At 36.1% G+C, this 26,479-nt stretch overlaps 1 protein-coding gene across 18 annotated transcripts in view; it reads left to right on the forward strand.

Moving 5' to 3' along the window:
• The first annotated feature begins 3,244 nt into the window (after window positions 1-3,244).
• Window positions 3,245-26,479, forward strand: part of LOC149550714 (uncharacterized) — a 36,601-nt gene continuing 13,366 nt past the window's right edge. For 9 of the 18 annotated variants that reach the window (XR_016352571.1, XR_016352572.1, XR_016352575.1 and 6 more), the window contains exon 1: window positions 3,545-3,980. Coding sequence is in view for 1 of the 18 variants with exons in the window: in XM_089786278.1 (XP_089642404.1) it covers window positions 3,976-3,980; window positions 4,263-4,740 (483 nt within the window). In the remaining 17 variants the exon portion in view is untranslated. Of the gene's footprint in view, window positions 3,981-4,262; window positions 5,603-26,479 lie in introns of those variants that run through there. The other 9 variants (XR_016352578.1, XR_016352579.1, XR_016352582.1 and 6 more) reach the window with 4 other exon arrangements.

A 26,479-nucleotide genomic window follows, 5' to 3' on the forward strand; every position in this document is an offset into this window, starting at 1 on the left:
TTATCAACCATCTCACAAGAAACTAAGTTATTAAATGAACCTGAATCTATGATCATTTTATATATTTTCCCTTGTCTCTTAAGCAATGAGTTCTGAAACACTACTACATTTCTCACCATGAGAAAGTATCCTACTCTTTCTATCAAAGTAACTCTTTTATCATACTTCCTTGCATTCTTTTCAGGATACTTGTAGAAAGAATTTCCTTCCTCTCCACAATTTTTCCCATTGAATGAACCTACTCCTCATCTTGTACCAAATCAACCACCACCTCTTTGCCCAACTTTTTCCTCAAAAATGGGTTATTTACCTTTGTCAATGTTGCTTTGACCCTGACTTATTTTTCTTACCAACTTTGCCTCTATTTAACATGTTCCTTCCAATCTCTTGTCTTTCTTGCCTCTTCCTCAACTTATCCTTATAGCCTCGATGGCCAACTTATAAAAACACTCTTCAATAGTGTTTGGTGCATTTAAATTGATCTAATCATGGATGTTGAGTCTCAGCCCACCTATGTACCTTGCTACCTTCTCCTCTTCATCGTGATTAACTCAAATCTCCAACTTGTGAAACTCCTTGGTGTACCTTTGGACATCCATGTCCTTTTGGCCTTAGATTTTGCATCTTTTTATATAACTAAACATTATAGTCTCTTGGAAGGAATTTATCCCTCATCTTTCTCATCATTCTTGGCCATGAAGTTGTTCTTTGTAATTTATTCCATCTATCTACTTGCAAGCAATCCCACCAAAGAAATGCATGTCCCTCCAACCTTGGCTTTACAATCTTAACCTTGTGATCATCTACCTCATCTTCAAAATCAAAAAAGTGTTCTACTGCACTAAACCAATCAATCAATTCTTCCTTCTTCATCATATCATCATACATGTGACTTTCCATCTAGTCATTTTCCTTAATTTCTCTTACTTAGACCATTGCATCCTTAGAATCTAATTCCTCCGTAGGAGCTCTTTCTTTTTCTTCTTCATCATGATATTCTTGATCATTGTGCCCATCTTTTTCATTTCTCCTCATCTTCTTGTTCTCCTCTAGTTGGTGTGCTACAAACTTGGCAAGTTCAATGATTATCATTCTAAGTGGCATATCTTGAGCCTCTTCAAATGTTTCCAACTCTTCTTCAACCATTTACCTTATTATCTCAAATACTATTGTACTTTGATACCACTATGATGTAGAGAAAATATGAGGCTATACCAACTAACCTTGTGATCATCTACCTCATCTTCACAATCAAAAATGTGTTCTACTGCACTAAACTAGTCAATCAATTCTTCCTCATTCATCATACTGTCATACATGTGACATTCCTTGTAGTCATTTTCCTTAATTGCTCCAACCAACTTAGACCCTTGCATCATTAGGATCTAATTCCTCCCTACGAGCTCTTTCTTTTTCTTTTTCTTCTTCGTCATAATATTCTTGATCATTGTGCCCATCTTTTTCATTTCTCTTCTCATCTTCTTGTTCTCCTCTACTTGGTGTGCTACAAACTAGGCAAGTTCAATGTTTATCATTCTAAATGACATACCTTGAGCCTCTTCTTCAAATGTTTCCAACTCTTCTTCAAACATTTACCTTACTATTATCTCAAATACTATTGTACTCTGATACCACTATGATGTAGAGATTAGATAGTCTCATCAAAGTGCTCCATAATGTTTGTGTTTCCCTTAACACTACAAATGCAACAAATGGCTCTAAGGTCCCAAACCAAGCAATCAACCTTCCAAAATACTCTCTAGGGTTTCAAAGACTTCTACTTACCCAAACCAATCAATAAAAACAACTCCAAAAGTTCCAAATACCTATTTCATTGGCAAACACCCAACTATTGTCCTACTAGGCCTAAAAGGCAAATTAGGCCTCCAGTAATAGTTGTTAATGTCTTTCTTAAAACTTTTCAAAATAAACCTCACTAAAACTTACACATTTGAGTACCACTTTGACTTCTTCATAACATATCACAAGCTTATTATAAGGTGTTTTGGATGAATCCACCCAACCAATCAATTGTGACAGCTTTTAGGTCAAAATGAGCCTCCTTTTACAAAGGAACTCTACCAAAAACCTTAACATGCAACCTTGCAACCTTGCAAAGAGTGTTATTATTGTGCCAATTAGAAGAATATGAAGTCAATTTGATACTACAGACTTCTAGTACCCAAAATCCCCAAATTGCCCTTCGAAACCCTAAAAAAATTAGGGTTTTCTCAATTTCACCCTTACAAACTCTATTTTACTTTGACTTCTTCATAACATATCCCAAGCTTACTATAAGGTGTTTTTGACCCAACCAATCAATTGTGACAGCTTTTAGGTCAAAATGAGCCTACTTTTACAAAGGAACCCTACCACAAACCTAACATCGAACCTTGCAACCTTTTAAAGAGTGTTATTATGGTGCCAATTAGAAGAATATGAAGTCAATTTGATACTATAGACTTCAAGTACCCAAAATCCCCAAATTGCCCTTCGAAACCCTAAAAAATCTAGGGCTTTTTCAATGTCACTCTTACAAACTCTATTTCAACCAAAACCCTAAAAAATCTAGGGCTTTCTCAATGTCACCTTTACAAACTCTATGTCAACCAAAGCCCCAAAAAATCTAGGGCTTTCTCAATGTCACCCTTACAAACTCTATTTCAACCAAATAATGGTTGGTTCACCTTTACTATGCCCTAATAATACAATTTAAGGCATAAAAACCTGCCCTCCTTAAGAAAAATTCCATTTTGCAATACCCTTACACCAATTTTGGTATTCCTTCAACAAAATATACATATGGTGATCACCAACATTCAACACTATTTTGGAAAACTTAATTACTATCATATCATACATGTCATTTCATTATCATTCCATGAGAAACATATCAATATAGTCATGGAATGATTGCTTTCTATAGATACTCAAAAATTATTAAAATGCAATGCTTTTATTGTCAAATTCTATTTCAACCAAATAATGGTTGGTTCACCTGTATACACTAAAAATTGTCCCAAATGACTTTATTAATTTAATTAATAATAGTCCCATTCTTCTACTTATTTAATTAAATTATTTTAATTAAATAAGTTCATTTTTGCCTAAGTATTTAAATTTAATTTAAATACTTCCTAGCCTTAATGTGTTAATTTTAATTAACACATGATTCTCCATTTATTTCTTTTTTTAAATAAATTTTATTTATTTAAAATCCTCCATATTCCTATTAATTCTTCTAGACCTTGATTAAATTAAATTTTATTTAATTTAATCTTTATTCAAACTGCCTAAGAGTACGTGCATTCATATGAGTTGTCATCACATCTTTTAAGCACATGTTGTCTACACCATAGGAATCTTCTACACACATGCCATCTCATCAGACTTATCCATCTATCTAGAATGTGAGATAAGGTGCTTAGTTGTCAATTCTTATCCTTATCTCCTGTGCTTGGTTGTCTATCCTTATCCTTATCTCTTAGTGGTTTCTAAGCACATTCTAGATGCTTCCTCCATCTACTTTAAATAGACACCTTGTCTCAAGCTTTAAACACAACAACACACACAATAGAAACACCACGATAGAGATGCACAGTCAGTCATTAGACGTCATTATCATCCATTAGGTATCATTAGCATTTCTTATCATTGCAACATTATTTTGTCATTTTGATTTTTTATATCATCTAGTCTAGGTTCATATTCCATTTGCATTCATACATCCAAGAGATTCAGCCATTATTGTGTTCCTAAGAGCATACCGAACATACTCTCCATTTGTTCTGAATCATAGTTTGAGGTTTGCATAATCTTGGTTACAATTTTATGCAACACATTTTTGGCACGCCCGGTGGGACCCACTTCGCGGGTTCAAAGTTGTACAAGCTAAGGTTGGAGGCTTGCGGTTGGAGATTAACTTGTGGGAGCGTCTAATCAAGCCACGAGGTCAGTCACCATTTTTGGAGGCACATGAGGTGAGTACCTTATATTTTGTTCGTCTTTGTTGAAAAAAAAAAAAAATTTAAAAAAAATGTATAGGGGCTTGGGGTAGGTTTTCTTCAATTTGCTTTATGTTATTTAGGTTAAAAAAAAAGAAAAAGATAAGGGGGTTATTTTCTTTTTTGCATATGAGGAGGGGAGAAAACAATTAAAAACCAAAAAAAAAAAAAAAAAAAAAGAAGGGTGTGATTTATTTACAAATATAAATATTTTTTAAAAAAAAATTCAAAAAAAAATAATAAAAAAAAAATTTATAGGCCAGAGCCGCCGCCGCCGCCGGTTCCCTCTCTTCTCCAGCCCGAGCCGCCTCCGTCGGCGGCTCCCCCTACTTCCGGCGCCGACGCCGCCTCCGCCAGCGGCTTCTTCATGCCACCGCCACAACCATCTTCCACCCAGTGGCCACCTCCAGCAGCTCGCCGCCCGCGAGCCACCTCGGCACCACTCTCCCGAGTTCCTCCGCCGGCGTTTTCCGCGCTCCGCCCGTTCTGCGACCTGCTCCGCCCGCGTTCTAGACTCGCCACCACGGCCCTCACCTCCGTGTCCCTCACTGCCACCGCCCACGCTTACAATAAGCCTTGCTCCGCCCTCACTCCCGTCATCGTCGCCACGGAAGTAAGATCCACGCTCACCGCACCACTGCAATTCCTCTGTCGCCGCCAACAGCCTCACATTCACATCTCTGTTACTGCGGCCATCACTACCTGTGAAATACCATCCAAGACATTGCCTCTTTGATGGATCTCTAATCTTCGCAGCGAAGCAGTTTGAACGCCTCTTTCTCACTCCTCTGTAACGACTTTTTGTGTCGGTTGCATGTGCACTGGATTGGGCTCGAAGGGAAGACATTGTAAACATAGGGAAGAGGAAGTAAAGGATGGAAAATAGTGGAATAGGGCTGTATGAAAAGGGGCGGATCCTCTGTTAACCCATAAACGCCGCCATTATCGCCGGAGATTCCCATAAAGCCCGCACCCAGAGAAAAAGCACTTCACGGCACAGACCCACAACAATCTAGCCAAAAATTCCCATTTATTTCGTCCCCGTGACTTGAACCGACGACCAAAAGCCACGCTCATTGCAAGCAACAGCCACATCCATCCCAATGCCAGTGCTCCGTTCAAACCGAATCCAAAATTAACAAAAGTCGTGAGTTGGAATCCCCTTGCTTCTCACATTCAAAGCTCTGGAATCCGCTTTACACAAGACGCCGACCGAGAAGGCATTTATATGGCCAATTTCTTCTGACCAACTTCGACGAAACTATTTCCGCTCTCACTTGAGAATAAGAATATGGGGGGTGTGGGAAAATGAGAAAACGTCCCACACGACCATTGTTGGACTTGATCTTTTTCGTGCCCAAACTCGTGAAATAGGAGGTCAAATTTACTCGGTCCTTGCGTGAGAAGCGATCGACTATTGTTTTAATGATCACAAAACAGGCAAACGTTTGTAATCGATGGATTTGGAGTGTGTTCAGATTTGTTTAACGTGTGGGGTCGGATTATTTCCTACTTCACTAACTCGGTAATATCTCCCAGTCAACTTCCTCTACTGCTTCTCAAAAATTAAAAATTAAAAAAATTAATTTTTTTTTTTTTTTTTTTGCTTTTTATTTCTTTCAAATAGGCCTTTACGTTTAACAAATTTATTTTGTACATATAGGCATTTAAATTTTTATTTTTATTTTCTTTTTAGCCCAAATATTCAAAAAATTAAAAAAATTTTGCTTTTCGTGTGTCTGATTTTTGCAACATTGAATGAACATTGTACAGTTTAATCACGTGTGTCTTCAATTAGATTAGAAAACTTAAAATTTCTTTGGTAACGAATAAGTGTCTTTTCAAGCCCAGATCCACTTACATATTCTCTCCCCTCGCGCCTTTGGGTGACCTTGGGTGCACAAGAAATAAGTGGATTTGCTTTTTATTTTGTTAGGAGGCCTGCTTGGGGATTTCATCGCCCCTTGGGACGACCTCAACTCCAGCGTTCTGGTGGAGTATAAAAATCGGGAGGTGAATCGAAAGACACCTCTCTTGGAAGTGTAATATTGTCACTCTTGGCTAAGCCCCAAAGAACTTTATACCTTTGGGAAGTGAAGGAGGAGATTGGGTTACCATCTCCCCCCGGCTGTGTGGCAGTATTTCCTTTCATCAATTGGGCCTCACGTACCTAGTGTATATCGAGGACGCCCCCTAGTTGAGCCTTGTACAGCCTAGTTCAAACCTTATAGGATTGTTGGTGTGTTTGGCGTGTTTGAAGAACATTTGCATTGTACATATTTCATTGTTTGCTTTTGCATCTTACACTTAAAAATCCAAAAAAAATCAAAAAACATTTCAAAAACACAAAAAAAAAAAAAAAAACACCTCTTCTTAATCATCATTCCAAATCATTTCACATCACATATTCCTTCCATCCAAGACACCGTTCCCTCTTACATATCTCCTTCATCATTCAAAATGTTGCTTGACATCTTCATCCTCTTTATTTATCCAAATCATTTCCTTGTCATTTAATCACATTCCTAATCTTCATCCTAGTCATGATTCATCATCATTCATATTCAGTTTCCCTAGTCAAGCTCATCATGCATTCTTAATTCGATCTTTCAAATCAACATTCTTCTAATCCAGTCCCTTGTCAAATTCAGTCAATCAAGTCATAATCAATCTTTCAAAAACTTCGTTCACGTCTTCTTCTATTTCAATTTGACATCACATATTCTGCTTTGGACATAGGAGCATTGCCTTATCATTGGACTTTCATTCAAATCAAAAATTCACTTTGTTTGCACTATCATAGGGTTTTTGTCAAATCAAATCGAACCCTCATCCAATCCAAATCCAAACCAAATCAATATCAAATCAATTCAAATTCAATCAAATCGAATCATATCAAGTGCAATCAATTTCAATTCAAATCAAATTAAAGTCCAATTAGCACAAAGCCTCCTAATTCCAAGTTCATATTCTCTCTTCAAATCTTTTCATCTTGCATCCATGGATCTAAATCTGCTTATTTCAATGATTGCCAATATTGCACAACAACATGGTCTCATACTTCTATCCATATCAAATTCCTTCTCAACATTTCAATTCAAATCTATCTCATGTTCACCATTCTCCTACCTTTGACAAGGGAAATCCATCTCCTTATCCTTCATCTGTAGACAATTCCATCCATAGCCAACATAATTCCTCTTTCATAAATGACCTCGCCACAGAAATTGAGGAACTAAAGAACATGCTTTTGAACAAACTAAGTCCGCAGGAAAAGGTCATTTTCTTTGCTATGTGTCCTTCATTTTCTAGCTCTCATATCCCTCCATACAATTCCATTCATGGCCCACAGAATGCCTCAGACGTAAAAACCCTTACCAAGAAAATGGAGGAAATGAAGAATTGTCTCTCATATCTCAAAGGCATTAGTTCTCATGTCCCATCCAATCCTAATCCTCCATGTAATCCCCCTTACTATGAACCTAATCCAAATTCTTTATCCATAATTCCACCTCCACAAAATCCTAATCCTATAATGACATTATCCTCTAGTCCTCCAACTACATCATCCCCTAATACTCCAAAAACATCATCTCCTAAGCCTACAACAATGTCATCTCCACCTCGTCAGGGGTATTTTACATCACTTTTGGCTAGATTGAAAATTCAGCATAATGTGAGCCAATCACCTAAAGTCACACCTCCAGTTCCGTCTCAAGACCTTCCTTCAAAGCATGATGTTTCTCCTCTAGATCTGAGCACTTCTCCATCCCATCATTCCACTATCCCTCAAGATTCATCCATCCCTCCTAGTCCATCTTCTGATTCCCCTCCTAATCAAGATCAAGACATTACACCTATCACGCACATTACTGATTCCATTCCATCTCCAGCATTACCATCCATAGATATTTCCCTTCATGAAAAAGTTTCTTCCACTCCCTTTACTAATACTTCTCCATGTCAAGATCAAATTACTCCATCTCATGATTCCATTTCCTCCATGCCCACGTATGATGATCCACTTACCATGCTATATGATCTTCTTTCACCACATGATTCCATTCCCTCCATGTCCTCATATGATTCTAGTCCATTTCATGATCCACTCCTTGAGCTATATGATATTCTTTCATGTCAAGATCAAAATACTCCTTCTCATAGTTCCACTCCCTCCATTCCATCTCATGAACCTATTCCATCTCACAATCCACTCATTCCACTCAATGATCCTCTTCCAAGTCAAGATCAATGCACCCCTTCATCCACATTTCATGATCCTTCTCCATCTCGTGATCCTATTGTTCCTCATGATCCCCCTCATAATCCTACTCCTTCACATGATCCTATCACACCTATCCAATCTCCTCATGAACCCCATACACCTAGACTCGCATCTTGCGTTGAGAATAGTAAGTATCCCCTTAAAAAAATAATTCCTCAAGATGTTGGTACACCTTCCACTTTTTCCAATTCCAAAACTCTTCCTTCCACACCTAAAGCTTTTTCTCCTTCATTTTCTAAGTCCATTTTAGGTCCTTATAGTCCATCCATTCTAGGTTCTTATAGTCCATCTATTCTCGGTCCTTATGTTCTATCGTCAAACTATTCTTCCCTTCCTTCCATATTAGGTCCTTATATATATCCTTCTACCTTATCCATGTTTTCCAATCCATCCCCTCATAGTCCTAGTAAAGATCAACAAAGGCGCGCGTCCTTGAATTCCTTCCAACATTCACCTTCCATACATTCTCCATCTTATTTACCTTCATGCACCCATACCATGGCAAATGGAAGCAAATTGGATGCAAAAGAAAAAGAAAACAAAGTCAAAAATCCACAAAAGCGTAAGGATCAACATGTCCAAGAAAAGAAAAATCAGATCCAAAATGCAATCAAAAAGCCACAAAGGCTAAAAATCAAAAGTGTAAAAGTTATGTGGATACCAAAGCTGCTTAATGTAGCAATGAATCTCAAAGAAAGATTCCAAATGACATCCAATTCTGCTAATCCAAAGGCCTCCCTCCTTCATAAATTCTCCCAACCTCCATTTTCCAAATCCATTTTGGGTCCTTATACACCCAAATCCGCCATCCCAACTCTATCATCTCTTTCATCCATTTTGGGTCCCTATATCCTAAAATTCCCACTTTCTCCTACACATCCTTCACAATTTACTCCTTTCTGCCACCCTTCAAGGTGTGTGCCAATGAAGATCTTTCCACTTCCTTCACAAGTCTTCCAACCTAGTATCCATCAACCATGTCTTCCTCCTACCTACTCAACTCCCTTAATCCAAACTTTTTCATAGGTCATTGTCTTCTATTCCCCAATTCACTTTAGCATTCCTTTTCCTTACCCTATCAACATCTACTAGAAAATACCAACAATTCCTTGAAAATAAAAATAAAAATAATAAACAAATTACAGAAGCATAAATATCAAGGGATACATCCATATACCTAGATGCTTGAGTCCTCCCTTCATTTTCCTACTATGTATCCATTGCCTTCCACTTTCACTTACCTATTCATTAACTTCCCCTTTTCCACTTGCACTTTACACTAGGGGCAAGTTCCATCCATATTGTTCTTCCTTACCTATCTTCTATATTCCATATATCGTCCATTGTCATTCCCATCTTTGATCTTGACTTACACTTTCCATTTTTCCTTGCGCTTTATCCATACAAACCTTCTATACCTATCCTTTCATGCTTCCATATTATTGTTCATTTGTCCATTATTCATACATTATCCTATATACTGTTAGGATAAACCACAGACAGAAATTAAAAACTACATGCAAATATAACCAATAACAGAAAATAATAGAACACACAGAAATGAACACAAGGCACCAAGATTTAACGTGGTTCACCCAATCCCTGGGCTACGTCCACCAAATAGCAAGTTCGATCTTATTACAATCCAGTGATTACAACCTAATTACAATCCGTAATCCCTTACAGCTCAATACCGCCGCAAGAACCAATTTCATATCACCACACATGAAAAAATACCCAACCCTAAGCCCTTTTTATACAAGGTATGAGGATGGTTTCTTTATTATGTCATGGTATACTCTTGATACGCGTTTAGAGTTGTGACATGTTATGGTATGTTCATATGGAGCATGTTATCTCTTTAGTTGAGATGGTAAGATCATGTTGTCATGTTTATGTTCCTGAGGCCATGGTTGGAACTTTGACATTGATCTTGGTTTAGTTTCTTGGTATTGAGTACACTAATCATAAGCTGGATACTTCATGATATTGCTATGTTGCATTTGGAGTTGGCATGGATTGATTGGTTATAGTTGCTCATGGATACTTAGAGACAGTGGTGATGCTGATTTCTCTTGGATTAGAGAAGTATTTGTTGGGACGGTTGATGGTTTCAGCAGGAAGTCTGAGGGGCAGTCACCTGATATGGACTTGAGGGGAGATTGTTCTTAGATGAGTCTTGGTTGAAGACTTGGGTATCTTGATGAGCATTCTCATTCCCCACTCTTGGTCTACTCGGCGGTTTGCTACTTGAGAGGTATAGCCCATTGTTTCTCTTAGTTGCAATATATTTATGCTTGTCTTTCATGGATATGGATCTTGAACTATGGTACATGAGTTAGTTCTGGAGGGTTCATTTGAGAGATGGTTAAGCATTGGTTATCTCCATGTGCATATGTTGTTATGCTGGTTGAGTTTGGGAGATGGTTTTATATTGGGCATATTCCTTGGATTAGGAATGGTTATTCCTTGGTTTAGGAATGGTTTTATTGAGTTTGATCTTCTTGTCAGAGGCTTACATCCATGATTAGTTATATGGTATGGTTTGGGTGTTGTTGAGGCTTCTTGTTGGGGTTTCATGGAGGAGATCATACTTGCATAGTTTACATCTAGAGGTGTGTGTAATGGAGATAACCAATGCTTAACCATCTCTCAAATGAACCCTCCAGAACTAACTCATGTACCATAGTTCAAGATCCATATCCATGAAAGACAAACATAAATATAATGCAACTAAGAGAAACAATGGGCTATACCTCTCAAGTAGCAAACCACCGAGTAGACCAAGAGTGGGGAATGAGAATGCTCATCAAGATACCGAAGTCTTCAACCAAGACTCATCTAAGAACAATCTCCTCTCAAGTCCATATCAGGTGATTGCCCCTCGGACTTCCTGCTGAAACCATCAACCGTCCCAACAAATACTTCTCTAATCCAAGAGAAATCAGCGTCACCACCGTCTCTAAGTATGTATAGTACTTTCCTGATCAGTCACCACAATCTAACAATCTCCCACTTGGGGACTGATCAGGCTCCACACTAAACAACAATCTCCCACTTGGAGACTGATCCTGTAGCAATACAACTACCGCATGGGGCTCCCACTGGATCAAACCACCCTGGACTCTACTGTTCTTTTATTCACATTTATAGTCGAAAAGACCAACTGAAGCTGAAGAGGAGTTCAGCTTCTCCCTTGTTACAACCTTTGTCAACATATCTGTTGGATTTTCATGGGTATGTATCTTCTCCAGCTTTAACTGTCCATCCTCCAAAACTAACCGAATGAAATGGTACCGCAACAGTATGTGTTTGGTCTTAGAATGCAAAGCTGAATTCTTAGCAAGATGAATGGCACTCTGACTATCTATGAACAAATAATTATCCTTCTGAGGATGTCCCAATTATTCCAAGAAGAACTAAAGCCATATCATCTCTTTGGATGCCTCTGTAGCAGCAACATACTCTACTTCTGTAGTGGAGAGAGCATTAATCTTCTGTAGCCTAGAAACCCAGCTCACGGCTTCCCCACCAACATTAAAGACATAACCTATAGTACTCCGCCTGGTATCAATATCCCCAGCGAAATCTGAGTCAACATAGCCCTATAAATCAGTAGTAGAGCCCCCAAAGTGTAAACACTTATTGGATGTTCCTCTCAAATATCTGAGAATCCACTTGACAGCATTCCAATGCTCAAATCCTGGATGACTCATATACCTGCTAACGACTCCCACTGCATGTGCAATATCTGGCCTAGTGCATACCATAGCATACATCAAACTTCCTATAGCTGAAGCATAGGGTACCTTGGACATCTTATCCTCCTCTTCCTATGTCTTGGGACACATCTCCTTAGTCAATTTCAAATGACCAGGTAAAGGTGTGCTGACAGCTTTAACATTCTCCATAGAGAAACGTTGCAACACCTTCTCAACATAATCAGCTTGAGATAGCGTCAATGTTCTGTTCTTCCTATCTCTGCAAATCTTCATACCAAGGATTTGTTTTGCTGCCCCCAAATCTTTCATAGCAAATGCATGTGCTAATTGGCATTTCAACCCCGTAATATGATCCATGTTAGACCCAGCTATAAGCATATCATCAACATATAAACATAAAATAATGTAGCTATCATCATCCAACCTCTTAAAATAAACATAGTAATCTGAATGACACCTATTATATCCATGCTCATGCATAAAACTGTCAAATTTTAGATACCATTGCCGAGGTGCTTGCTTCAAGCCATATAAACTTTTCTTCAATTTGCACACTAAGTTCTCCTTACCTTTGACCTCAAAACCCTGTGGCTGAGCCATATATATTTCTTCATCCAAATCACCATGAAGAAAGGTTGTTTTAACATCCATCTGCTCTAAATGCAAATCTTCAGTAGCCACAAGACTTAAAACAGTATGAATAGAAGTCATTTTAACAATAGGAGAAAATATCTCATCAAAATCAATTCCCTTTTTCTGTGCAAATCCTTTTACAACTAACCTGGCCTTAAATCTTTTCTTACCTCCTTCCTCTTCTTTCAACCTGTAAACCCATTTATTCTGTAAAGCCTTTTTACCTGCAGGCAACTTGCACAAATCCCATGTCTTATTTTTTAGCAAAGAGTCCATTTCATATTTCATTGCAGACTCCCACTGAATCTTAGTATCCACCTACACAGCTTCATCATAACTTTCAGGTTCACTAGCATCAGTAAGTAAAATAGAATACAAAGAGGGAGAAAACCTTTGTGGAGGTCTAATTGGCCTTGTTGACCGTCTAACATTCACTGGTGTGTGTGGTATTTTTTGTTGCAGTTGTTGCACATCATGAGGAATGGCTGGAACATCAGCTTTTGGAGTATCATCCAGCACTACATAATCATCTTCTTTCTTCTCATGTTGCTGCAACAGCTCTTTGTACAACACTTTTTCATTGAATATGACATCCCGGCTTCTTATAATTTTATGATTTTCAAAATTCCAAAGCCTATAGCCAAATTCATTAATGCCATATCCAACAAAGACACATTTCTTTGATTTAGCTTCTAGCTTGGTTCTATTTTCAGAGTCTATATGAGCAAAAGCTTCACATCCGAAGGTCTTGAGAAAAGAATAACTCACCTTCTTACCAGTCCATGCTTCCTCTGGAATACCACAACCCAAAGGAGTAGAGGGACCTCTATTAATCAAATATACTGCAGTATTGACAGCCTCCGCCCACATGTGTAAGGGCAACCCAGCATGCAACCTCATGCTCCTTGCACGCTCCATTATAGTCCTATTCATGCATTCAGCCACTCCATTTTCCTGTGGAGTCCTTGGAATAGTTTTTTGTCTACGAATACCATTAGTGGAGCAATAATCTTCAAATTCATGACTGCAATACTCACCACCATTATCAGATCTGAGACATTTTAATTTCTTACCAGTCTCATTTTCAACCAAGCATTTCCATTTCTTAAAAGTTTGAAATACATCAGATTTCTGTCTAAGGAAATAAACCCATACTTTTCTAGTTGCGTCATCAATAAATGTAACATAATAATGAGAGCCACCAAGGGAAGATACCTGAGCCGGTCCCCATACATCTGTATGCACAAGCTCTAATTTCTCCTTTTTGTTTTCCTTCCCTGTCTTTACAAAACTCACTCTCTTTTGTTTTCCATACACACAACTTTCATAGAAATCCATATTCACACATTTTAGACCTGGTAAAACTTTCCTTGAATGAAGTACTTTCATACCTTTCTCACTCATGTGCCCAAGTCTATTGTGCCATAGCGCTGTATCAGAATCTACAGCAGCTATTTGTTCTCCCTGCTCAATTGCAGTAATTGTTCCTGAATATTCATTTTTCTCTGAAACAATCAAAGTAGAAGGAACAATATGACCTATACAAAGATATAAGGTGCCTACTTTCACACCTTTTTCTATTACAAGGGAACTTTTTGAAACCTTCCAATTTTTATCATTAAAAGTAACTACACAACCCTCATCACCGAGTTGCCCTGCTGAAATTAAATTTCTACTTAGTTTTAGAACATGTCTTACATCATGTAGTAGCAAATGATTCCCATTCTGCAACTTAATCTTAATTTTTCCCTTTCTAACAATCTGACAGGGTTCATTATCCCCCAAATAAACAAGCCCAAAATCCCCTTAGAAATAATCAATGAAATAACCTCTATGAGGTGTAGCATGAAAAGAAGCACCAGAATCTAAAACCCATGAATCATCAACACTCTCTAAAGATAGAAGCAAAGCATCCTCTTCGGATTTGTTACTTACCACATTTGCCTCTTTGTCTCCATTTGATTTATCTCCTTCATTTTTCTTTCGAGTCTAGCAATCTTTCTTTTTGTGCCCTGGTTTCCCACAGTACTAGCAATCATTTGGTCCTCTCGATTGAGACCTCCTCCCCTTTGACTTTCCTCTTGATTTCCCACGATTTCTAGAGTTACTTGCTCTTTCAGTCGTTTTGCCCTTGCTTTGTGCATTTAAAGCACTTCCTGATGTAGATCCACCTGAGGATTTTCTACGAGTTTCCTCACTTAAAATAACACCAATCACATCATCATATTTTAGGGTACTAGATCCAGGAACAAAATTACTCACCGCCATTACCAAGCCATTCCAGCTTTCAGGCAAAGAACACAAAATCAAGAGAGCCCTAATTTCTTCATCAAAATTGATACCCACAGAAGATAATTGACTAGTAATAGTATTAAACTCATTTAAATGATCTGCAACAGATCCACCTTCTGCCATTTTCATATTAAATAAACGCTTCATGAGAAATACCTTATTTGAAGCGGAGGGCTTTTCATACAGTGTCGCTAGGGTTTTCATCAAATCTTCTGTCATCTTTGCTTTTGTAATATTAAATGCCACCGATGGTGCCAAGCATAACCGAATGCTTTCGAGTGCCTTTCTGTCCAAAAGATCCCATTCAACCTCTGACATAGTTCCCTGATTCTTGGCTTTTCCTTCCAACGGCTTCCATAAATCCTTCTGATATAAATAGTCTTCCATTTGCATCTTCCATAACTGGAAGTTCTGCCCATTAAACCTGTCAACCCTCAACTTACCCTCATTTTCCATCGCTCCCACTCAACTGTGAGACTCCCACTTAACCATGAGACTTTCCTGCAGAGGATAACTAAAAAACAACCTTGCTCTTATACCACTTGTTAGGATAAACCACAGACAGAAATAAAAAACTACATGCAAATATAACCAATAACAGAAAATAATAGAACACACAGAAATGAACACAAGGCACCAAGATTTAATGTGGTTCACCCAATCCCTGGGCTACGTCCACCAAATAGCAAGTCCGATCTTATTACAATCCAGTGATTACAACCTTATTACAATCCGTAATCCCTTACAGCTCAATACCGCTGCAAGAACCAATTTCGTATCACCACACATGAAAAAATACCCAACCCTAAGCCCTTTTTATACAAGTATTAAACCGCTTTAGGGTTATAACATGTCGGCCATATGTCGGCCATAATATGTCGGCTACCATGTTGGCTACTTCCCAGAAAAAAAAAATTCGGGCCGATGCCTCGAACCCCACTATTTATGAAGTATGTATAGTACTTTCCTGATCAGTCACCACAATCTAACATATACTTCCTACATTCTTCCATATGTTTGATCTTGACATGATTATCCCTATCTTGCATTCCATAGTCCTTGTCACGTTCATGTTCATGCATCCATTTTCCATTCATATGCATACATATTCCCATCCTCTTTTCATGTTCATTCATATCTTTTCCATCCATAATCCTACGCACGTCTACCCTTCTTCCATATACCCTTGATCTTGGTTATCCCTTTTCATTTCATCCACTTCTTATCACGCATTTCCATCCATATCCTTCATATAATTATCCCTCTTTCATATCCTTCATATCATTATCCCTTTTTCATGCCTTCCTTCATTCCACTTTCATACCCATGCTCATAATCAATACTAGAGGCACAACAAAAATGCTCATACATGCTTAAGAAGAACACATCCCTTTTCTTCCTCCATATGCGACCTTTCATACCATCCATCCATTTTCATGCAATCCTTCTCCACCATTATTTCCTTCCATTTTCATATCCTTGGAATGGGGCATTGTTGGTCACTCCTTTGAAATATGATTCTCGGTTCCCCATATCCGTTGGTCATCCATATTATTCCTCCATTCATATATCTACCCAACCTTCTTATCCGTTTACAAATATCGTGGCTCTCCCTTGTCGTTGGTCTCAATCCATTCTATTCCTTCTAACCATTCTATCTATTCATTCATATCAAATTCAATCCAAGTCTCCCAATCTATTCAATCTATTCATTTATCCTCTAAATCTCATCATATTCTCTTCTTCCAATCACTTCATTCTTCATCCATTATCTTATCTTATTCATATTCTCACCACACTGAGTTTCCATCCAACCCTCATCAAATAGTGATTGCAAACAAGCTTACACAAGTTCACATTTAGACTCAATGATTTGAGAACATCATTCCTTTTACCGTCATTGCCAGCAACCAATCACAAATATCTCATTTCAATCCAATCAATCAATTAGTTTTTTTGCCTTACAGGATGAATCCTTCCTACACAGGCTTAACAAATTTCACAAATTTATCAAGTTCATGGAAAGCATGGTAAATTGAATGATTACTTAGTCATAATGTCTTTTTGTTAATTTTATCTTTGTGTGTCAGTGATAGCCTTCCCAAGTGTGCCTCGATCTTCCATATCTTGGTATCATTTGAATGGCTTATCCTGATTACACGTGTTATTTTGCAATATGATCTATTTTCATGATTCTTTAATACATCTATGTGAGTTTCAAGTTATGTTAATGCATTGCTCACTGGGGGCAACGGGTTAGCACACTTTCCACCAAGCTCCTTAAAAAGACTTTGGGTGTGCCCAGACCTCTCCAGTGTGTATATGTCATTTGTTCCCCCATGACTCTGAAACCTACATCCATTGTGTTAAGAGTCTGATACACACAAAGGAATCTTGTCATCTATGCTTCTATAGCATTTGGTGCATAACTCCTCTTGCAATATTAAAATACGGTTTGCTCTCCATATGAACACAATTGAATCTCTTGCATTCATGTAGTTAAGTTGCATTTAGATTATCATTTTCCATCATCCTCTTTTTCTTCTTTCCTTCCCTTCTTTCCGTTCCAAGACCTTTTCACGAAAATTGCCCAAATTTGTATTTCTTGCGTAATTTCCGTGAGGGGGCATCCTCAATTCTCCTTCCTTCTTTGGGGCAACCTGTATGTTCTTTGATATGATGTCGTGCCGACATCACATCAAAGAGGGGCAAAATGTATACACTAAAAATTGTCCCAAATGACTTTATTAATTTAATTAATAATAGTCCCATTCTTCTACTTATTTAATTAAATTGTTTTAATTAAATAAGTTCATTTTTGCCTAAGTATTTAAATTTAATTTAAATACTTCCTAGCCTTAATGTGTTAATTTTAATTAACACATGATTCTCCATTTATTTCTTTTTTTAAATAAATTTTATTTATGTAAAATCCTCCATATTCCTATTAATTCTTCTAGACCTTGATTAAATTAAATTTTATTTAATTTAATCTTTATTCAAACTGCCTAAGAGTACGTGCATTCATATGAGTTGTCATCACATCTTTTAAGCACATGTTGTCTACACCATAGGAATCTTCTACACACATGCCATCTCATCAGACTTATCCATCTATCTAGAATGTGAGATAAGGTGCTTAGTTGTCAATTCTTATCCTTATCTCCTGTGCTTGGTTGTTTATCCTTATCCTTATCTCTTAGTGGTTTCTAAGCACATTCTAGATGCTTCCTCCATCTACTTTAAATAGACACCTTGTCTCAAGCTTTAAACACAACAACACACACAATAGAAACACCACGATAGAGACACATAGTCAGTCATTAGAGGTCATTATCATCCATTAGGTATCATTAGCATTTCTTATCATTGCAGCATTATTTTGTCATTTTGATTTTTTATATCATCTAGTCTAGGTTCATATTCCATTTGCATTTATACATCCAAGAGATTCAGCCATTATTGTGTTCCTAAGAGCATACCGAACATACTCTCCATTTGTTCTGAATCATAGTTTGAGGTTTGCATAATCTTGGTTACAATTTTATGCAACACATCACCTTTAGTATGACCTAATAATACAATTCAAGTCATAAAAACATGTCCTCCTTGAGGAAAATTCCATACTACCATACCCATTCCTTCAACTAGATATACATACAATGATCAACTTTCAACACTACTTTGCAAAACTTAATTAGTATCATATCATACATGTCATTTTACGATCATTCCATGACAAACATATCAATACGGTCATGGAATGATTGCTTTATATAAAAACTCACAAAAATTAATAAAATGCAATGCTTTTAACCCTACTTTCTGTAGAAACCCAAAACTTTTATTAAAATGCAATGATTTTAACCTTGTCAACAGCAAGTGAAAGGAAAATGCTTCTAAAGTGTCTTCAAATCATGCACAAATGCTTCAAGGAATGTCTACTAGTATTCCTTAATCATTGGAAGCTCATAAGAAACAAATGAGCAATCGAAATCACAAAGGAAAAATGCAAAGAACAAATGTTTTATAGCATTTTAATCCTAGTTCAAACTGCACTCCCCTTCATCCCATGCCTTTCAAAAATCAATTGCTTTATTGCATTTGAATCACAATCCAATCTGCACTCCCCTTCATCCCATGCCTTGACCACACAATATAATGTGTCTCTCAGTTGTCCCAACCAATCCATGCAAGTTTCGATTCAATACAGACTCGTTAAAGGACCTTAAATCAAGTTTTCCTCCTACTCTTGAACTAGTCATTAGATTTCTAAAATTTGAATTTCTAACTCTTATTTAATTGCTTCTACAAGCATTCTAACAAACCAACCTTTGAACTATGATTGGTTTTGGATCTGTCTATCATATCAAATGATTTATAAGCCTATTATAATTCCTTAGGCTCTATTTAGATCAAGCTACTTCCAACACTTGAAATATATTTAGATCAATCACTTGAATGGATCGTGAACTAAAAAAGGAATCAATAAAATATGGTTTGTTAATGAGACTAGTAAAAAGCATGCAAAATGTGTCTCAATATATTATCATTCACATTTCAAAAATAAATGTGTTTGAAAATCCAAGGTTATGTGCATTCACTATTCAACAACCATCTTGATATATGTTCAAGGCCAATCATAAAGTATATACACCTTAGGTATATGCTTACATAGGTTGAAATTTATCGAGTGAAAAACCACACTGAGCGTGATTACCTACGACAGGTTTATGAAAATATGTTGCAAAAACCAAAAACAAAAACACAACCAATTTTAGCTTTCTAGAAATTTGAGTTACCTAATTTATTCTCTAATAATATTCAAAAAAAAATTTTCCTTTTTTAAAATGACAGGAAAGTGTTTACATTTTTCTCAACCAATCCTCTTGCAAAAATTATGGATATTATTTTTATTGCAATGTGGCAATCAGCTTATGGATGCATAATCAAGTGAAAAAACGCCATCTATGGTAGTAGAGGAAAAAATATTTTTCCTACTCAGCACTGCTACATAAATGTCCTCAATCTAGAAATACCCCGCTTTCATCTACCCAGCCAATTTCGTGGTAATATATCATAGCTCGCTTGTGCTTATGGATGTAATAATATCATTTAACATTATCTCACCTACCCAACTAAGGGATGTCAAATACTCAGAAACCTAAAAACACCCCCACAACTACCATAGATTTGATTAGCATCTTAATGATTTAAGTATAAGATGTCATTTGAGTTACTCAGCATACACAACAAGCTCAACTACCACAGATTTGACAGATTTGATCACAAATCTTACTGATGAAGTTTAAGATGTCCCTTTGAGTTACTCAACATAAGCAAAAAGCACAACCACGCACACAATGAGTTACTCGGCATAGGGGCCATGCACAACCATGCACACAATGAGTTACTCAGCATAGGAGTCATGCAATAAAGGTCATTTCATGTGTAATTTAAATACCAACCCTCTTCCTCTAAATAGTAATGATTTAGCATTTGAATCTTACATCACCTGCACAATTAAGCAATGTCAAATACTCAAAAACCTAAAAAACATGGCGCACAACAACCACGAGTTTGAATAGCATTTTAATGATTAAGTTAAAGATGTCCATTGAGTTACTCAACATAAGCAAGAAGCTCAACCCCCACTGCCACAAGTTTGATTAGCATCTTAATGATTAAGCTTAGGATGTCCTTTGAGTTACTTAGCATAGGCAAGAAGCTCAACCACATCAACTACCACATAGGTTTGATTAGCTTCTTACTAATTATAGTTAGGATGTCCTTAGTTACTCAGCATAGGCAAGAAGCTCAGCCAAGCGGACAATGACCAGTTGTAGGGATTATGCAATCGAGGTTATTTCATGTGTGATTTAAATAGCAACCCTCATTCTTTAAACACTAATCCTCTCATGCTTGTGGATGTAATAATATAGCATTTGAACCTTACACCACCTACCCAAATAAAGAAATTTCAAATACTCAGAAACCTATAAACATCCCCATGCAACTAACCACGGGTTGACTAGCATCTTTAATGATTAAGTTTAGTATGTCCTTTGAGTTACTCAGCATAGGCAAGAAGCTCAACCCCAACTAGCATGGGTTTGATTAGCATCTTCATGATTAAGGTCAGGATGTCCTTTGAGTTACTCAGCATAGGCAAGAGGCTAAACTATGCACACAACCATCAGTTGCAGGGACACTACAATAAAGATTATTTCATGTGATTTAAATAACAACCCATCCTCTAAACTTGAATCCTCTCAAGGTCATTGGATAAAGGTCATGCATTGTAGGGTTGCAATTAAGGCCATTTCATGTGATTTAAATAATAATCCTCACCCTCTAAACCTGAATGGCTGCATACACATAGAACACAAATAATTCTTATAATTGTGGTATATATTCTACAGTTATACATTAATACAAGCAATCTGAGCACTCAGTTGCACCAATTGGTGCACAACACATCCATACCCTTTACCAAGGTTGTAGAGTTCATCTTTTCCACCAGTCAACAATTGCATTTGATTATAAGTTCAGCCCACACAAGGCCTACAATAATACAAGCGATTTGAGCACATAGTTGCACCAATTGGTAAACAAAACATCCACATAGTTGCACCAATTGGTAAACAAAACATCCATGCTCTATTCCAAAGCTTCCATTCTCCACAAATTGCATGAAAGCAGACAAGGTTCTAGAGTTCATCTTTTACACCGGTCAATAATTGCATTTCCTTGTAAGTTCAGCCCACACAAGACTATGCACAAAACGTCCATACCCTATTCCAAAGCACCCATTATTCTTCATAGGCTGCTAAGAGGAAGACAAAGGTTGTAGTGTTCATCTTTCAGACCTATCAATTGCATTTGCTTATAGAATCCTAAAGCCCTTTCAAGTTTTAACATATCCAGTTAGTGAATACCCAGCAAGCAAGGCATTCTGTTAGAACACATTTCTTTGAAACATTTTTTTACAACAGTTCATGTGCCTTGTCTTTGCAACTACAATTTTCATACATGTCAAATAGAATTTCCAACATCTGACACAATTACAAAACCCTTAATGATTAAATCAATTTTATGTTCCCAAGCCATTTTGCAACAAGCCATTGCTATTGTGAACGATCAGATGCACAGTTCGGTTACTCTTGAGGCTCCCATTTTGCAACAAGCCATTGCTACTATGAACAGTCAGATGCACAGTTTGGCTACTTGAGGAAAACTCCACCTTCATATGCCTTCTTATAATGCAGCAAAGGAACTTTCAGATATGATGCCCAGGTGAATAGGAGACAGTTGTCAAAACTATTATAGTTACAGCTTAAATGGCAAAACTGCAAAGAGGTGGGATTATGACTACACTAGAGTGTGCTCCTTAATCCTGGCCACATGAATCATGTTTCCTTATGGATAGTAGATATTTTTAGATACAATGTATATTTCATCACTGCTTTAACAACTCCAAACTTAAAGGTTGCAGTGTGTTAATAACATAAAAGTTATCAAGCCTAGGAAACAAAATTTTCACGCATCAACGATAAATTTCTCAAAAGACTCTTGAGCTAAGCCAAGACAATTCTAATGGTGTTCGATGATGTCTTGGATTGGGACATTTTGTTATCTTAAGCAAAATCATTAAAAGCTCTCTTTAGAAAGCTGGTATTATTTCATTCATCCAAAACATTTCTCAAGTTGACTACATCAACAGCCACTCCTGGAGCTCCGCCATGCCCTTTCTTTGCTATTTTTAAGAATTTAACTTAACTTAATACCAAACTCTATAGAAAAAATCTAATCAGGCAGTTCTACTTCCTCATGATGTATTTTTGCACTTCATAATCTTCTTGGCTTGGATTGGTCCTTATGAATATATATGATTTAATTTAATTTAGTTACAACAATTGAATTTTGATAAAAGAGTGCATTCTTTTGTCCAACATTAATTACCCCTCCCAACATTCTCTGGATCGTGTCCCAGTGGCTGCAGCATGAGTGCAGCATTAATTACCCCTCCCAACATGCTCTAGAATGTGTCCCAGTGGCTGCAGCATGACCCAGAGGATCCTAGCCAGTCCTCCAGCATAATAGGTTAAACCAAGTTGCACAATATAAATTGCCTAAAGTGTCGGCCAGAACACACTAATTAATTTGCACCAAACAGTAGATGTGCTTAAGCCTTCACAAATAGTACATACTCCAACCATCGTTAAAATAGTCCTTAATATTTAAGACTATTGATGAGCATTAAAGAACAGCTAGAATCCTTTTGTTTATGTATGGGAGTATGAAACACTTCAGCAGCCTTGAATACTTTGAGCCACAAGAAAGACTTCAACTGAGAAGGTGGCAAATTCTGCTTGGAAGTCGGCTTAGATTCTGCTTTGTACTCCACTACAACCTAGAACCTTATATGGATTAGCACTGCTTTTAAAGTGTTGCTTCAAATAAGTTGATTCTCCTGCAACTTACAATTAATCTTCATTTCAGGCCTTCTACACCCCATGGAACTGTATTCCCCCTCTTCTGTAATTATTAGAGGTTATGCTCATGCTCCACTAATTACACTGCAGTACTATATTTTATATTGAAAGACTCAAATCATCTTCACAGATACTTCAGCCAAACACAGTATTTTCAAACTTGATGAAGGTTGACAGATTGAAGTTAGTCCATACATGAAATTTAGAACTCAAATCCTAAGGATCTGAATTCTGGAACTGGTGCCCCCATATCTTGGTATGGATCATCCCAAGATATCTTGGTGCCCCCATATTCTGGACACTCAGCGGAAGAACCCGTGAGAAATTTGGGACATTTTGTCTTTTTTTATCAACTCGACCCCCTAGCCCTAAAATTAACAAATAGGCCAGTGATTTTTAAAAAGTTTTTGCTTTACTATTTATCCAGCTGCTCATTCTAAATTCAATCCTAATAGGCATTGAATCTTATAAACGACTCTTCTAGATTTCAAGAGGAAGAGACCCAAGTCTGGTTTAAAACATTGGGAGATTCCACCTCCATGTTGCCAGTTGTAAAAGTAGTGCTATATCCCAATGGATTAAGAAGTATTGACTAAAAGGAGTTTTAACGAAAGAAACGTCATGGGTTATTTTGAAACCAATACTTCAAATACTACAGTTCCCTCTTATCAAGCCAGTTAAACTCGGATACACCTAGCCTCTAGCGTGAGGTAAGCAGATCAGACAATTTTGACTTGGTTAGAACAATCAAACAAGCTGTCTGTATTTTCAAACTCGGTTAAGGTCATCAGCTTAGAAATAGGCTTTCCATCTTGTATTACTAAGTGTGTTGTAATACATAATTTTGGCAAGATAAAAGTGATAATACATGAACACAATGATTTCTGCAAGTAGTATGTTTTTTGATACCTTGGTCTTCCAAAATTTATCCAGCTACACATTCTAAATTCAATCTCCGTAGTGATTGATACTCCCAAAACTGACTTCTAGTTTTAAGAAAAAATCCTCAATATAAATTTAATTATTAGCAAAATTCGCATCTCTACTGCAGAGATAACGGAGGATTATAACCAGCAATATTCAAAAAAAGAGTGAAAAAGAGTTCGTTAAGGCCCCATTTGGTTGCTGGCATAGGAATAGAAAATTAGAATAGAAAAATGGAAATGAGGAATGGGAATAGAAATAGGCAATTCCAATCATGTTTGGTGCACTTGGAATTCGACTTGGAATATGTTAATCTGTTGTTTGGTTGTACAAAAATAGAATAGGAATAAGGTTAAGTTTTGTATTTTTTTTTTTTTTAATTCTAATTTTTTTTTTAATTTATTATTTTTTTAGTTAATTCATTTTCATTTTCATTTTTTTAAACAAATAGATATAATTTTAAAAAATGTTATTAAAAAAATTAAAAAAAGAAAATTCAAAAAGTAAAAGTAAAAAAAAAAAATTAAAAAAAAATAAAAAATCGAAAAAAAAATGTAAAAAAAAATAAAAAATATTTTTTAATAGAAAATCGGAATGAGAATGGAAATGGCCTATTCCAATAACAGATATTTTTTGGCATAGACATATGCTCATTTTAGAGGCAAAATTGGAATATGTCTTCCTATTCCCAATTCCGATTGAGCTTACCAAACAGCGAATATAAAACATATTCTAATTTCGTTTTCCTATTCCACTCATATTCCAGCAACCAAACGGGACCTAAGTAAAGCTTAAGAACTGGAATTCATTCTTCGTGCCCGATAAATATCAACCAATGACAGATGAAATTAAGACACGAGAAAAAATACACGAGTCTGTAGTACTAAACCAAAACAAAGGCGCATGCGCCAAAGTTCTTAAATATAATGTATTTAATTTAATAAAATAACAAGTAAATAGTAATGAAAAATATAATATTATAGTGTTAAACTAAATTAAATTATAGAGTATAGTTAGTATATTATTAAATTATATAACTGCAATGATATATATTAATTAAAATAGTAAAAGAATATATAAATAAACATTATAGTATCATGCTAAATTAAAATTAGATGACATGGTAAAGAACATTTATTATACCAAAGATATTTATCAACTAATTATATATAAGATATAGATAAAATGATATACTTTTTTAAAAAAAGTGTTAAATTGATTAATTTTAATGATTAAATTGTTTGATATATCTTGTTTAAGCAATAAATTCATCCAATTGAAGAAGCTAGACAATATTCTTAAGCTTAAATCTAATGCATAAAAATAAATAAACATAAATTAATTTAAAAATAACATTCATGCTTTAAAAAAATCAAACACACTTATAATAAATAAAATTGATAATATACCAAGCTAAACAATTTGAAGATAGAAGCCTATAACAAGGATGACTAGTACAAAGAAGAGGAATGACATTTGGTTGTTTGGTTTCATCTTTATCTTATTTTGTTCCAACCTTTTTTAGTTGAATGTACGTAGGACATAATACTCCTTTACAATGTTCTTAGCTCTAATATATTAAATTTCTAATCAATAAAGGAGCTTTTGGGCATGAAATGTATAAATATTTTTCTATGGTTAATTTCTAACAACCCATTTTCAGGATCCTTTATATTAATAACAAACCTCCTCTTATCTATTAAAATAGAAATTAGTAAGTATGCTTGCACAAATCATTATATAAACTTTCATTTTTATTTGATCAAACAGTCTTTGTAAATATTATAAACTTTTTACAAATCTTTTGAGTATTCTTTAAGAAAAAAAAAAATAGTAGTGTTCAACTACAAATCGATAAAGACTATGAAACATGGATAAATTAATTTGACTCAAAAATTACATAATAATTAGACAAAAAAATTACTACTCTTTCACAATAAGATAATAACAAACTAAGTGCTTTTACTCTAAAAAAGACTCCATAATTAAAATTAGCAAGTATGCTTTGACAAGTCATTATATAAACTTCCATTTTTATTTAATCAAATAGTCTTTGTAAATATTATAAACTTTTCACAAATCTTTTGACTATTCTTTTAAGAAAAAATATTAGTGTTCAACTAC

The sequence above is a fragment of the Cupressus sempervirens genome, chromosome 6 (genome assembly GCF_028749045.1).
Source record: "Cupressus sempervirens isolate cs-2001-9-10 chromosome 6, ASM2874904v1, whole genome shotgun sequence".
NCBI classification, from domain to species: domain Eukaryota; kingdom Viridiplantae; phylum Streptophyta; class Pinopsida; order Cupressales; family Cupressaceae; genus Cupressus; species Cupressus sempervirens.